We start from the raw sequence: 12131 nt of genomic DNA, 5'->3' as shown, positions 1-12131 counted from the left end.
TATTGTCACAGGCGGTGAATAAGTCGGCAGTTTTGTTCTACAAGAACCAGCAACTATTCCTTCACAGCAACCGGTTGATACAGTAAAGCCGATCAGCAGCATTTACTAAAAAACAATGCAACGCATTCAGCGTCTATTTATCTGCTATAGTCTGAATCCTGCGACTTAAAAACACTGACAAAGATAATCAAACGTAAAGTTTACAATGCAACGCCGCCCTTGCCATGAGGACTACAAAGCCCCCTTGGTCTTTCAACACCTTACCTTGACGGTTAGTGTCTCCTGGATGTTTCCTTTCGTCTGGACTGAGCCTCGGCCACAAAGCCCAGCCAGAGAGTTCGCTGTCACCAGATCCAGAGCGTCGACTCTTCCCCCCACTCAGCGCTACACCTGTCACTCTACCTGCCCGTCTCACTTTACGCAAAGGCCTTATCAATAACCTCGTGGGCCCGCCTTGCGGTAAGTGATGATGTCACCAGTGGCCTGCACACCACAACCATTGGCCCACTTGCCCAGTTATGTAAAGTACAAAGACGCAGGTGCCTCACTCACCGCAGCACTGATAATAATGTAGACACCTCAGTACTTTGTACAGTACAGTGCAAAGAAGAGAAATCTTACAAATCGTATGTGTCAAAGTCCATCGACTCCGGACAGCATTTGTGACGGGCAAAACGTCTTTTTTTTGTTCGCCTCATTCACACGACACATTGGACTTGAGTCGACGCAAATGAGGCGACTGAAGCTCTTTTCATCTGCAAGTTCATCCGATCGCCTGGATGAGTTAAGCGTTCCCTGTTGCTATAGCACCCAGAGTACATTGTTTTTTTTTTTTAACTATGTTCATTGTGCACGCTCACATCATATGCACGTGTGTGTGCGTGCGCGCACACGCACTCCCAAGGAGAGGCTTAGGTTAAATTGTTAATGAGGACTCGGCCCGGCTGGTCTTCTGGGTAAAACGATGAGAAGGAGCGAGACTAATTAAAATCCTCCCTCCCACATGACACACGCGCGCACACACACACACACGCACACACAGCTCATCCTGGAGACAGTCTGATGCGTCAGGACACTTTCACTACCTCTGACATCAGTGCAAAACCACCTTACCACCGCATGGAATGATTGACAGTACTTATTCTGTCTGCCTTGTATGAGAGGTTTTGTGAAAAGAAATAAAAACATGTTTCTACAGATGAAGCAATCTTGGTCATATGATTCGCCAGGGTTGACAGTCCGATACCAGGTAGCATGAAGATAAATACCTCATTGAGTGAAAGAGATTCTCACTGGCAATGAAGTTGTCTTTGTTGAATATAATAAGCGCCAAACAATAAATCACTTGACTAAAGCAAATTTTTATCAACTTTTAGTGGTGTTGATGCTGATTTTAGCGGTGCTAGCTCTTTAAGCACATCGCTGAGTGATCTGCGGCCAGATTGATTACAGTAATTGAGTTCATACCCATCAGAGTAAGCGCGGTGTGCCAACTCCAAGGCTTGCCTCAGTAATGAGTGTCTTCATTAGCCTTGTGAGCCATGCCAACACAATAACATCTTTGTGACCACTGTTACATAAGAGCAATGGTCCAAATGACGAGGCACAATGAGCGATGGCAGTTGGTGACAAATGGATCCCAATCACTCGGGCCGGTCGTCTTCTTTGGGAGCTCCAAAGAAAATCTTACATGATGACTTTTGTACTTACTTAGCTACTTTGGATGTACTCTACCATCATCCTTAAACTACACTACGGCCAAAAAATATCGATATAGATGCAACACTTGTTTTTTCATGAGCTGAACTCAAAGATGTATATCTTTAGCTAGCTAGCTATAGATATACTAGCTAGCTAGATCGCTCTTTTTATGTGTGTGTATGTACATATACAGGTATTTTTCTACACATATACTGTATATATATATATATATATATATACACACATATACACATACATACAGTATATATACACATACACACACACACACATATATATATATACACACACACAAATATATATACATACATATATATGTATATATACATAGAGAGAGAGAGAGAGAGAGAGAGAGACACTCCAACATCTTGAAGAAAGTCTCCCCGTTAATTTTACATCCACCTTCACTTCACTCTGTGTGTGTGTGTGTGTGTGGGCGCGTGCGTGCGTCTTTTCCAATTTGCATAACCGTCTTTACCTCTTTCTTCCTGTTGTTGCCCTCCACATGGCGCAAGCTGCTTTTCACTTTCAAAAACTCCGCCGATGAGGCCTCCTGAGGGGGCTTCGGTGCCGGATAGCACGGGGGCGGCGGCGGCGGGATGGGAGGAGAATTCGGGGGAGGTGGTGGTGGATACGTGGGTGGTGGTGGGAGCGTTGAAATAGGGTCGGGACTCTTCTTGGGCTTGTCTGGGTCGATGTCTGGGTTTAGCATGTCCATGTATGCTTGCATGTCAGATATGGCTGTCTCCGATGCACCTGAAGCAGAAGAACAGACCCCTTATTTCATTCCCATGTGCATTGACGCCTTATTTTAAAGGAGGCTAACTCAAGATTTCATGCAGTGAACCAGAGCATGATAAGATGGGAAAAGAGCAAGAGAACTCCACTCTGTGAAAAATTGTACACTCCCGAATTTACTTTTCAAGACTCAGTTGAAGCTTCAGTCTACTGTTTGGCCACTAGAGAGCAGCACCATGATTACACCTTTCAATTAAAGTACAGTAAGGCAATCTGGTTGCAGATTTTTGCTTCAGTCTAATTGCAATTATACAAACAAGACTCCACTCTTGAGATCAAATTTTCTGAGTACCAATATTGTATGTCTTATTATTCAATCCTGAATGGTGAATAGTTTAGAATGAAGTGAAATTCACCCGAGGCAACCTTTGAAAGCAGGTGGAGATGAAACGTAAGAAGATTATAATTTGTATTAGTATAAAAGTTGACCTGTGTGTGCGACTGTGTTCAGCGGCGTCCCTCGAGACAATGTTAAGCTGCTCCTCTTCTCCCCGGTGCTGGACTGGCTGGAGATGTCCGAGCCATAGTTAGACAAGGAGCTGGCCGGTGAACTAATGTCAAAGTGGGTCGCTTGGCTGGTCGGGGGCATGGTGGTGTTGGGGGACGAGAGGCCCGAATCCTGCTGCTTGTTTTCAGGTTCCTTGTACTCCAGGTCGAGCGAGGGGTCCCGAGACAAAACCCGGTGCTCCACACTCTGTTGAACGATGCCAACGTTATTTTTCTGTACAGTAGACAAATAGTCGACTCTTAGACTCTGGTCCTCGAGGGCTGCTCTCAAGCATGTTTTACATTCAAATGATCAGGGTCGTGATCAGGCTCCTGCAGAGCTTGCCAACGAGCTGATCGTTTAAAATCAGGTTTGTTGGAAGGGGGGCGGCGGGGAAAATATCTAAAATATTCAGAATAGTCGCCCGCCGCCGTTTTCACCTGAAGTCCCGGAAAGAGAAGTGACAGGTTCATGCCATCGCTCACCATGTTCTCAACAGTGCGCAAATACTTGGCACACTGGAAGTGTCCGTTGTATTCGGCCAGGTCAGCCCCCGTGAAGCCATCCTGGTCCCTGATGCCCAGATCCACCCCATTGACCACCAGAATCTGACAGCACTGAGGGTGGACATGAGTCATAGATTAGTTGTCCGTAGTTCGAGATTTTAGTCAGCGATTCTAAGCCTCTGAAGTTGTCTGAACACTAAATATTCATTATCACGCAGTGGTCAGATCAAGACCCCTCAAAGAACATTTTGTTGATCACACGAGAGGTTACACTCTGTGTCAAAATGCGGTCTTCATTTTTATTTGTTGCTGTCTTTTTTTTTTGGGTCCTTTTTCGCAACTCTTTATCTTTCTTTCAACAACATTAACAAGGAGTGTCATGGCGTTATCATCCAACGCTTTCCTTTAATCACATCTAATGTCAAGAGCAGTGGTTCTTAACCTTGTTAGAGGTTCATATGCACGTTCACCAAACCCTTCATTAGTGAGAAATATATATATATTTTTTTATAAATTCAAGACATTAAAAAAAACAACCATTTATTAAAAACAGAAAAAAGTAAATACAATTGTTTAGTAAGTTTAGTTTTTTTAAAATATTCTAGACAGTTACGGTGACTACTGAGCGAACTAAATTTCCTGCAGCACTAATTGGACAAGCAATGTCATGTAATCATCTGCAGCCAGTGATGCCCAAGCGGGCGTGTCATAGCTAATTGACATCTTGAGTCAGAACCTCCATGGCAGAGGCTCCGTCGAACCCCTGAGACCGATTCACCGAACCCCTGGGGTTCGATCGAACCCAGGTTAAGAACCACTGGTCGAGAGCAAGGGTGCCCACTACGTCGATCGCGATCAACCGATAGCTCGCAGATTGCTCCCAAGTCGATTGCGAGGGGTGTAGAGGGGGGAAAAAACCCCAAAAACAAACATTTGTGTGCCTCTGTGCATGTATTTGTGTGTGTGTTAATGCACACTGAGGTTAGTTGATGAAAAAGTAGATCTTAGGTCCAAAAATATTGGGCACCCTTCGTCTAGAGCACAGGTGTCAAACTCAAGGCCCAGGGGACAGATCTGGCCCGCCACATCATTTTATGTGGCCCACGAAAGCAAATCAAAATGACAACTTCCATGATGTTTGCTAAAATGTGTTCCAAAATTTCAAATTCTCATATGTAATAAAAAAGAGAGATATTGTAAGCATTTTCTTGTGAGCAAACCCCTCATTGGAGTTACTTAAACAATAGTGGAATAAACCATTATTCTTGACTTATTAATAGGGTTACACAGTCATAACGGCCCTCCAAGGGAAACGGTAACTACAATGTGGCCCGCGACAAAATTGAGTTTGATACCCCTGGTCTAGAGGAAACCATAAGATTGTACATATGTCCATGGAGTTACATGAAAATCGTTTTGAAAATTACGAACAAATCAGACGTCGACCAGCATCCTCGAACAGATTTTGTTCAACCTTAGAAGTTCCACTGTGATAAAAAAAAGACTAATCATGTTAAATTCCATTATGCACATGACCAGACCAAAGATAGGCAGCCAAAGTAGGCTCCAGATTTTTAATTTAAAAAAATGGCAGTCTTGCGTGAAAACCGAAGTGACAGCGTGAATGTCTTTGTTTTTACCTCAGCATAATCAGACAGCACTTTAAATAGCATGAGGAAAAATAACACTCGCACTCGCCTCAAGTTCACCGTTCTCCGCGGCGTCATGCAGGGGGGTCCCTCCCCAGTTGTCCGTGACGATCTCGCCACCGTGCAGCAGCAACCAGCTGAGAACTTTTGCGTGACCGCGGCTGGCCGCAAAGTGCATGGCTGTGGCCCCGTCGCCATCTTTGTCCATCAGGCTGATCTCTGTGAAACTCATCTGTGGAAACACTCGCGGTCTTATTTTAAACTGCCCCCAGCAACAATTTCGGATTCAAATTTGCTTCATCGAGCGGCTTAAAACAGCTGACTAGATTTTCTCGTCGCGGATCTAAGGATGGACGAATACACTTCGATCTCGATTTGTTCGCAAGATGGTTGCGTGCGTGCATACCAGCCAGACAATGACGGTGTTGTGGCCCATTTGGGAAGCAGCGTGCAGGGGTGTCATCCCATCATTGGCTCTGATGAGTGGATCAGCTCCGCAGTCCTTGACCAGGTACTGGATGACCTCCAAATGGCCCTCCTGGCAAGCCAGGTAGAGGGGTGTGGCACCATTCTTCGTTTGGGAGTTGATAAAACTATCGTGGGAGGAGACAAGGAGGAGGTTCAATTAAGATGCGCGCGGGTCAGATTGTAAAAGCGAGCGGATGTAAACGGCGGGGCGGCCTGTCCTCCTTTCATCCACCGAATAAGAACAAAGGAAATGTCAATACGGGCCTTAACGGTTTAAGTAAGCCATTTAACCTGTATGACGTTGCACTTTAATCGGCAGTTCGGTCGATCTACGAAGGGAACTGGATCTGCGGGGGAAAAGATTGTCTTTTATTTGGAGATGTGAGTTTTGGCAAGAAGACATTTGTACTACTGCGTTTCACAAATCGGTAGCGCTACACGCGAGACATTATTGTCACTGTCCTACTATTTTTACGATGTCAAAGAGATTGAAAATGGCAATTAAAACGACAATGCTAGGGCTTGCAAAGTATGGGATGATATCTATCGCGTCGATGGGTATCATCGTAGCAATAGATCATGTCATTTAATAACTTAGCGCATGAGATCGTTGCAAACACAAAATGAGCAACGACTTTGTTTGATGTGATATAACAGCCAGCCACAAACGTGCGGACAATGCCCGGGGGGTCTGGATGTCATTTCCACCTTCAGCTGTTTGTTATACAGTATCTTATGTCAGCAATCGTCTTAAGGGCGACCAAGCGTACAGTCGGTGAAGAATTTGCGATTCAAATCACAATGCAAAGCATTTAGACAGAGCCTCAAAATACAAACACTGGGAAACCTGCGTGAGGGCTTAATGAAAACAACTAAACAAAATAAAGATGCACAGTTGAAACGAAGATCCTCGACCTTTTGTCTTTGGCAATAGCTCGTTTTTTTTTCTTTTTAAGTCGCTACCAATAATACTGTACTTCAAAATTATTTTTTTTTTTGTCGCAAGGCTCTTAGCCAAGCATCCCGAGAAAACAAATCCCATCCCTTATATCTATCCTTGTCCTACACAGGGAGGTCAGGGAGTGACCAGGAACTTCCCCACTAAATCCGCTAAAGTTGTGCTTTATCTGGACACGGACAAATGAGCAATGCGTCTCCCTAAGAGGATTACCACTCCAATGGCTTTGCCAGACTGGCTTTGTGCTTAATGGAGGGTTAGCACTGGTGAAGGTGGCTCGGGTATGTGATGACTCGCCACAGACAAGGTGGAAAAAAAAAAAAGTGAAAGGCGCTGCTTTTCCCGTCGAGACAAACCTGACCCAGTCAAGCTTCTACTTGATAGGGTGTCACTCAAGGCAAATGCGCCACTGACAAAAAAGACATTGAAGCGAAATACGGATAGGCCGACAGTATGTACTGTCTCAACGGTACGCGCGAGGAGGTTGTGTGACAACACCTCAAAGCGGTATCACATTCTCAAGTGCATACATTTCCAGCGACGTGGTACGGCGTCATTTATCTTGTTCAAGTCATTGACGAACAAACTCAAGTGATATCGGATCGTTACAGACTGACTGGCTTGACCTCCCTAAATAATGCAGGATGTTGTGGGGAAATAACACATTTAATGGTATAAGCAAAGCATTTGGAACAAAAAAGAACTTTGATTTGAATGATTACATCTCCTATGAGGGGAAATGACACCATTTCAGAGTCTACAGCTCTACCTTTGAAGATTTTCTAAATCGTGCCTCAATCGAGGACAGATGATGCTATTGTATCGCTTTTGTGGCACCCGCGATCAGTAGACTCACAGCCTGTGAGTCTGCTGGCTTTAGTCGCAAGGATTGAAAGGTGAAGAAGCCACCAAGTGAATATGCTGTCGCACTTGTTCTACACGTAGGCTCCAAAAACACTGATTGATTGATTTTTACCCTTTCGTGCACTCCAGAGCCTGTTAACATGATAAACTGTCCACCGTAGTAATCGCTGTCCCTGAAAGGGTTAAATAGGCTTTGCAATCATTTCAGTATTGTACGTACTGTAGATATAAGGAGAGGTGCGTATTCCGTCAGTACCGACGGAAGGTCCGTCACTCCGTCACTGACAGATCTCTCCGTTTTGCTGACAATTGATGAATGACGGGAATTTATTTTATTTAAGTTTTTTTAAAGGACGGATGACGCATTGACAGGTGGGTTTTCGTCCGTCAGTGTAATCGTCACTAATTGGGTCGAGTATCAACGGACCCCTCAGTCCGTCACTAATGCTAATGACTGACAGAACGATGCCTTGCCTGTCTCGTGTGTTTGTTCACGGGGTTGAAAATAAGCAGTGTTACTTCCATAGATACGCTGATGTAAAAAATGCACTCTATTTACCATTTTAATCACATTGGATTTTTCATCTGTTGGACCACGACGTTTGTTATTTTGGGGGGGGGGGCAGGGAGAGACTGATAGACCGACGATAGACAGACTGGAGGGCCGTTGAAATTTACTGAAGCGCAGTTTAAAAAAAAACAAAAAAACAACTGACTGACTGACGATTATCGTTTGGTTTGGCTTAAAAAAAAAATCACGAACTGATGATGACAGACGGACCGGCAAAATTTTGTAAATTACCCTCCTCTGGATTGCAGTATGGACTGTATCTGCTTTAAAGATTACATTGCCAGTATTAGAAAAATATCAGCATCAATCTCAATCTGGAGCTCTTCGCTCTAATCGTGTAAGAGCAAACGTCCAAACGAACATATGAAGAAATTATATCGTCTATCTGGAATTTTATTCTTCTCGTTTCTGTCAAATAATTGACAGAAAAAAGGTAAGTGTTGTGAACCCCTGTTCACTGACAATGGCATTTATCCACCTGGACTTTGACAATGTGTTGTAAATCTTGTACTCGTAAAATGCAGTCTCCAAGTACAAAGGATGTGCCGCTTGAGTCGGCAAGTGGAATGTCACAAATCCAAATGTATATTTTTATATATAACAAAATGGCACAAAGAGAGCGTATAGAGATCTAGAGCGGTGTCTTGGTGTTGGCTTGTTCATCCATTAGTCGGCAGGCTACTTTTTGGTTTGTAAAAAAAATATAGAGTCATACCTTGGTTTTCGACCATAATCCGTTCCAGAAGGCTGTTCGAAAACCGATTTGTTCCAAAAACCGAAACCACGCTCTTTAAAAAAAAAAAAAAAAAAAAATCTTTCTTGAACATGTCTGTGCACAATGGAACACTACACGAGGAAGTGTCTTCCTCGTGTAAGGAAGGCGTGAGGGGTCAAGTCACGCATTCAAGTGCGGCTCAGTTTGTTCGAGAACCAAAATTCGGTCGTCATTCGAGGCATAAAAAATTCGAAATTGTTGGTCAAAAACCGATTTGGTCGAGAACAGAAACGTTCGAAAACCGAGGTTTGACTGTATCTATATTGAAAATGAATACTTTTATAGAGATGGAATTTGACTGTGCAGCCCTTTAGTGATGGGGTGAGAAGATGGGGGGCTAAGAGTCGAGCCACTGCTCCTCCGCATAGAGAGCTGCAAGATGAGGTCGCTCAGACATCTGATCAGGATGCTTAATGGATGCCTTTTTTTTGTGGGGGAGGGTGGACGGACCGACTGACAGACTCGCTGACCAATGAAATTGACAGACGGACGTGCGATTAAAATAACATGACGGACTAATAATTACCGTTTGGTTCGGCTTGAAGAAATGATGGACTGACAGTGACGAACATGACAAATGACGGGCTGCCAAAATTTTGTAAAATTCATTTTTAAAATTCATGCTCAAACGAAAAAGCAAGCTAATGACCACGTGACTTTCCAGCAAAACCAAGTGTTTCATTCTACCGCCAAATAATGAGCCACAAAACGGTAATGTACGATATGCACCATAATCTTTGTTTTTCTGTAGTTACAATGCCAGGTACTAGACTGATGATGTAACGCTCACGTTATCCTTGCGATTGCTCAACTGGAACAAGCCTGAGCCATCCAACAACCTCTTAAAACTCTTGGATATAAATTTGCTGCTCGTAATAAATCCTGAAACCAGAATGCTTATCTCGCCGCCGCAAACAATGCCAGCGGTCAGTTTGAGCTTTGGCTATTCAAACGTATTTGCTTTCTTCATTAGCTTATCGCACGTTGGCGCTACTGTGCGTCGCTGTGGAGATGGTGACAAACAGCGAGGAGAGGAGGAGGGGGAGGAAGGGGAGGAGAGTGAATGGGGCCCCGGCTCTCAGGGAGCTGTTTTCCTGCACGGGGCTCATGAAAGTTTCAGCAGCTATGCAACAAAGCTTGCGGGCCCATTAGAAAACATTGGAACGGCTCCATTTTTAGCATGTACAACGGCGGTCCCCAACCTTTTTTGCCCCACGGACCGGTTTAATGTCAGACAATATTTTCAGGGACCGGCCTTTAAGGCCGGATAGATACAACAAAATAATATAATATGAGCTGCATGAAAACTGTGGTATTTTATAAACATAATAATAAACACGAATCATGACACGAGGAACGTCCTATCTGGCTGCAATGCTCTCTGGTCGCTATGTTAACGTTTAAACGCGCCTTCAAAATAAGATACACGGCAAATACAAAATGCATGGAAAATACGACTCACCGTATCACCACATATTATGCAGAGTGGGCTTGGTGCATGGGAATCTCCCGTTAAAATAAATCCGTATTTTAAGTAGGACTCCTGATACTGTCTATTAAATGTAGCCTTCATTTCCTTAAAAGTCGCACGCTCCTCTTCTGTCTCCTGGCTGGGCCTTTTCCCATTCCCAAAGAAACTTTCCCAAAGACGTTTGTTTTTTTTACTCATTTTGCTAGCTCCTGGGTTTCATTTTAACGGTAACCTATCACGTGACCAGAAGAGTGCCTTGACCTGTATCAAGAGTGACATACTGTAGACGGATGTAAAAGAGAATTCGGTATTTTTCAAAATAAAACGTTTCGGATTCCGAAATGAATAAAACTGAAGTAATTTAAGCTATTTATTCTTTCTGTGCGGCCCGGTGCCAAATAACTCGGGGGGGCCCGGGGGTTGGGGACCACTGATGTACATTATAGAATGCATAGCACATACAGGTTGAGAAAGTCTGTTGAGTCATCACATTCCTATTTTGGGATATTTGTAATAGCGTGCAACATCCAGAGTAGTACATTATGCAGTTTCTAATCAGCATTTTGGCACAAAGATGTCATGAAACGTGACATTGCCTTGCTGACATTTGGAATACCTTAATTTCGGCCAAGACCGAAGACTTGAAATTCACAAATCATTTTTAATTCAACAATGCTTTGCCCCTCAGTCCGACCCTCTAAAAACCCCAAATTTTCCACTCTCTCGCTAAACAAAGCCCCAGGCCTCAGATTTTTTTTAAAGTAAGCTGACTGAAAGGAGCGTGTCTGTGTCGCGACTCGAACTTTGTCGAACCGCGAATGACCCGGCTGCTGATTGGGATGAGGTTGCCTTGTGATTTGTGCCGTTTTGGTGTTTGTAACTCTTGTTTGAAAAGATAACTCCGCCTCCTTAATGTGTTAGCAGTGTCCATGGCAATCATTCAGTCCGGTGTTATCTCTGCAAACCATGATCGGGTCTGACTCGGCGCTGATTAAGAACAGTAATTGTCAAGTGGCACTCGCACAACAACAACAACAACAACAACAACAAGAACACATCCACCTTCTGATATTAATTTGACACAGTGCGGTCTGATATGTTAGATCCAATGCACGTACTGTACACGATATGGCCAACGTATTGATCCATGCAGTTGAACAGCACTAGTCGATGTCAAAACTCCCAAATTCACCCCCAACACTGTTGGAGATGAAGTACAACGGAGAGTGTGTGGCCAGACTCTCTCAACCATGTAAAAGACTTCTAAATAACTTGCATGAGTAGCACATGAAAGTTGCAGTGTTTTTAACAGATGCAAAGCTCCAAGATGGTGTCCCCCCCCCCACCCCCTAAAATGGATTTAAGTATTTAGATTGCAAAACTGCAATCTGAAAAGCAAAGTTCAGTCTGGTCCGTGCCAGACTATAAAGCACATTCACCAGCGTGAGCCTCAAAGCTTATTCACTCTGCTGTTTTTGCAACAGCCCTGACTTGTTTACTAAGTACAGCAGAGTCGACTCTGAGAACAAAACGTAGGTGTGTTCGCTTTTAACATGAGCAGCCATACAATGTAACATTGACTGTTTGCACTGAGTAGGTTTTGAGAGGATGTTTTTTTTTTCCAGTACTGTGTACACCTTGCACATTTTTTTTTCAGGCTCAATTTTGAAATTTGCTTCTAACCGACAAAAGCGCAACTGAATGGTGCCAATTAGATTTACCCCATTTTGCGAATATTATGCTTCATTGGAACCTAAAAAGCAGTGTTATCTTGAACCAATGCAACCATCTTTTAAATTTGAAAAATCTCCCTGCACACAGGGGCGGAGCTACATGGTGGCCAGAGGTGGCCATGGCCACGCCCT

At 43.8% G+C, this 12131-nt stretch overlaps 1 protein-coding gene across 5 annotated transcripts in view; it reads right to left on the bottom strand.

Moving 5' to 3' along the window:
- Window positions 1-12131, bottom strand: part of espn (espin) — a 37197-nt gene that overhangs the window by 22302 nt on the left and 2764 nt on the right. For 3 of the 5 annotated variants that reach the window (XM_086110330.1, XM_086110333.1, XM_086110332.1), the window contains exons 3-7: window positions 5566-5752; window positions 5209-5391; window positions 3490-3621; window positions 2947-3211; window positions 2198-2475 (exon numbers count right to left, since the gene is read on the bottom strand). In XM_086110330.1, coding sequence (XP_085966456.1) covers window positions 2198-2475; window positions 2947-3211; window positions 3490-3621; window positions 5209-5391; window positions 5566-5752 — 1045 coding nt within the window. Of the gene's footprint in view, window positions 1-2197; window positions 2476-2946; window positions 3239-3489; window positions 3622-5208; window positions 5392-5565; window positions 5753-12131 lie in introns of all 5 variants that reach the window. The other 2 variants (XM_086110326.1, XM_086110331.1) reach the window with 1 other exon arrangement.

The sequence above is a fragment of the Hippocampus guttulatus genome, chromosome 1 (genome assembly GCF_054856545.1).
Source record: "Hippocampus guttulatus isolate MCC_2025c chromosome 1, RoL_Hgut_1.0, whole genome shotgun sequence".
In the NCBI taxonomy this organism is placed as follows: Eukaryota; Metazoa; Chordata; class Actinopteri; order Syngnathiformes; family Syngnathidae; genus Hippocampus; species Hippocampus guttulatus.
The sequence above is the reverse complement of the archived record's forward strand: the minus strand, read 5'-3'. Positions and strand labels throughout refer to the sequence as shown.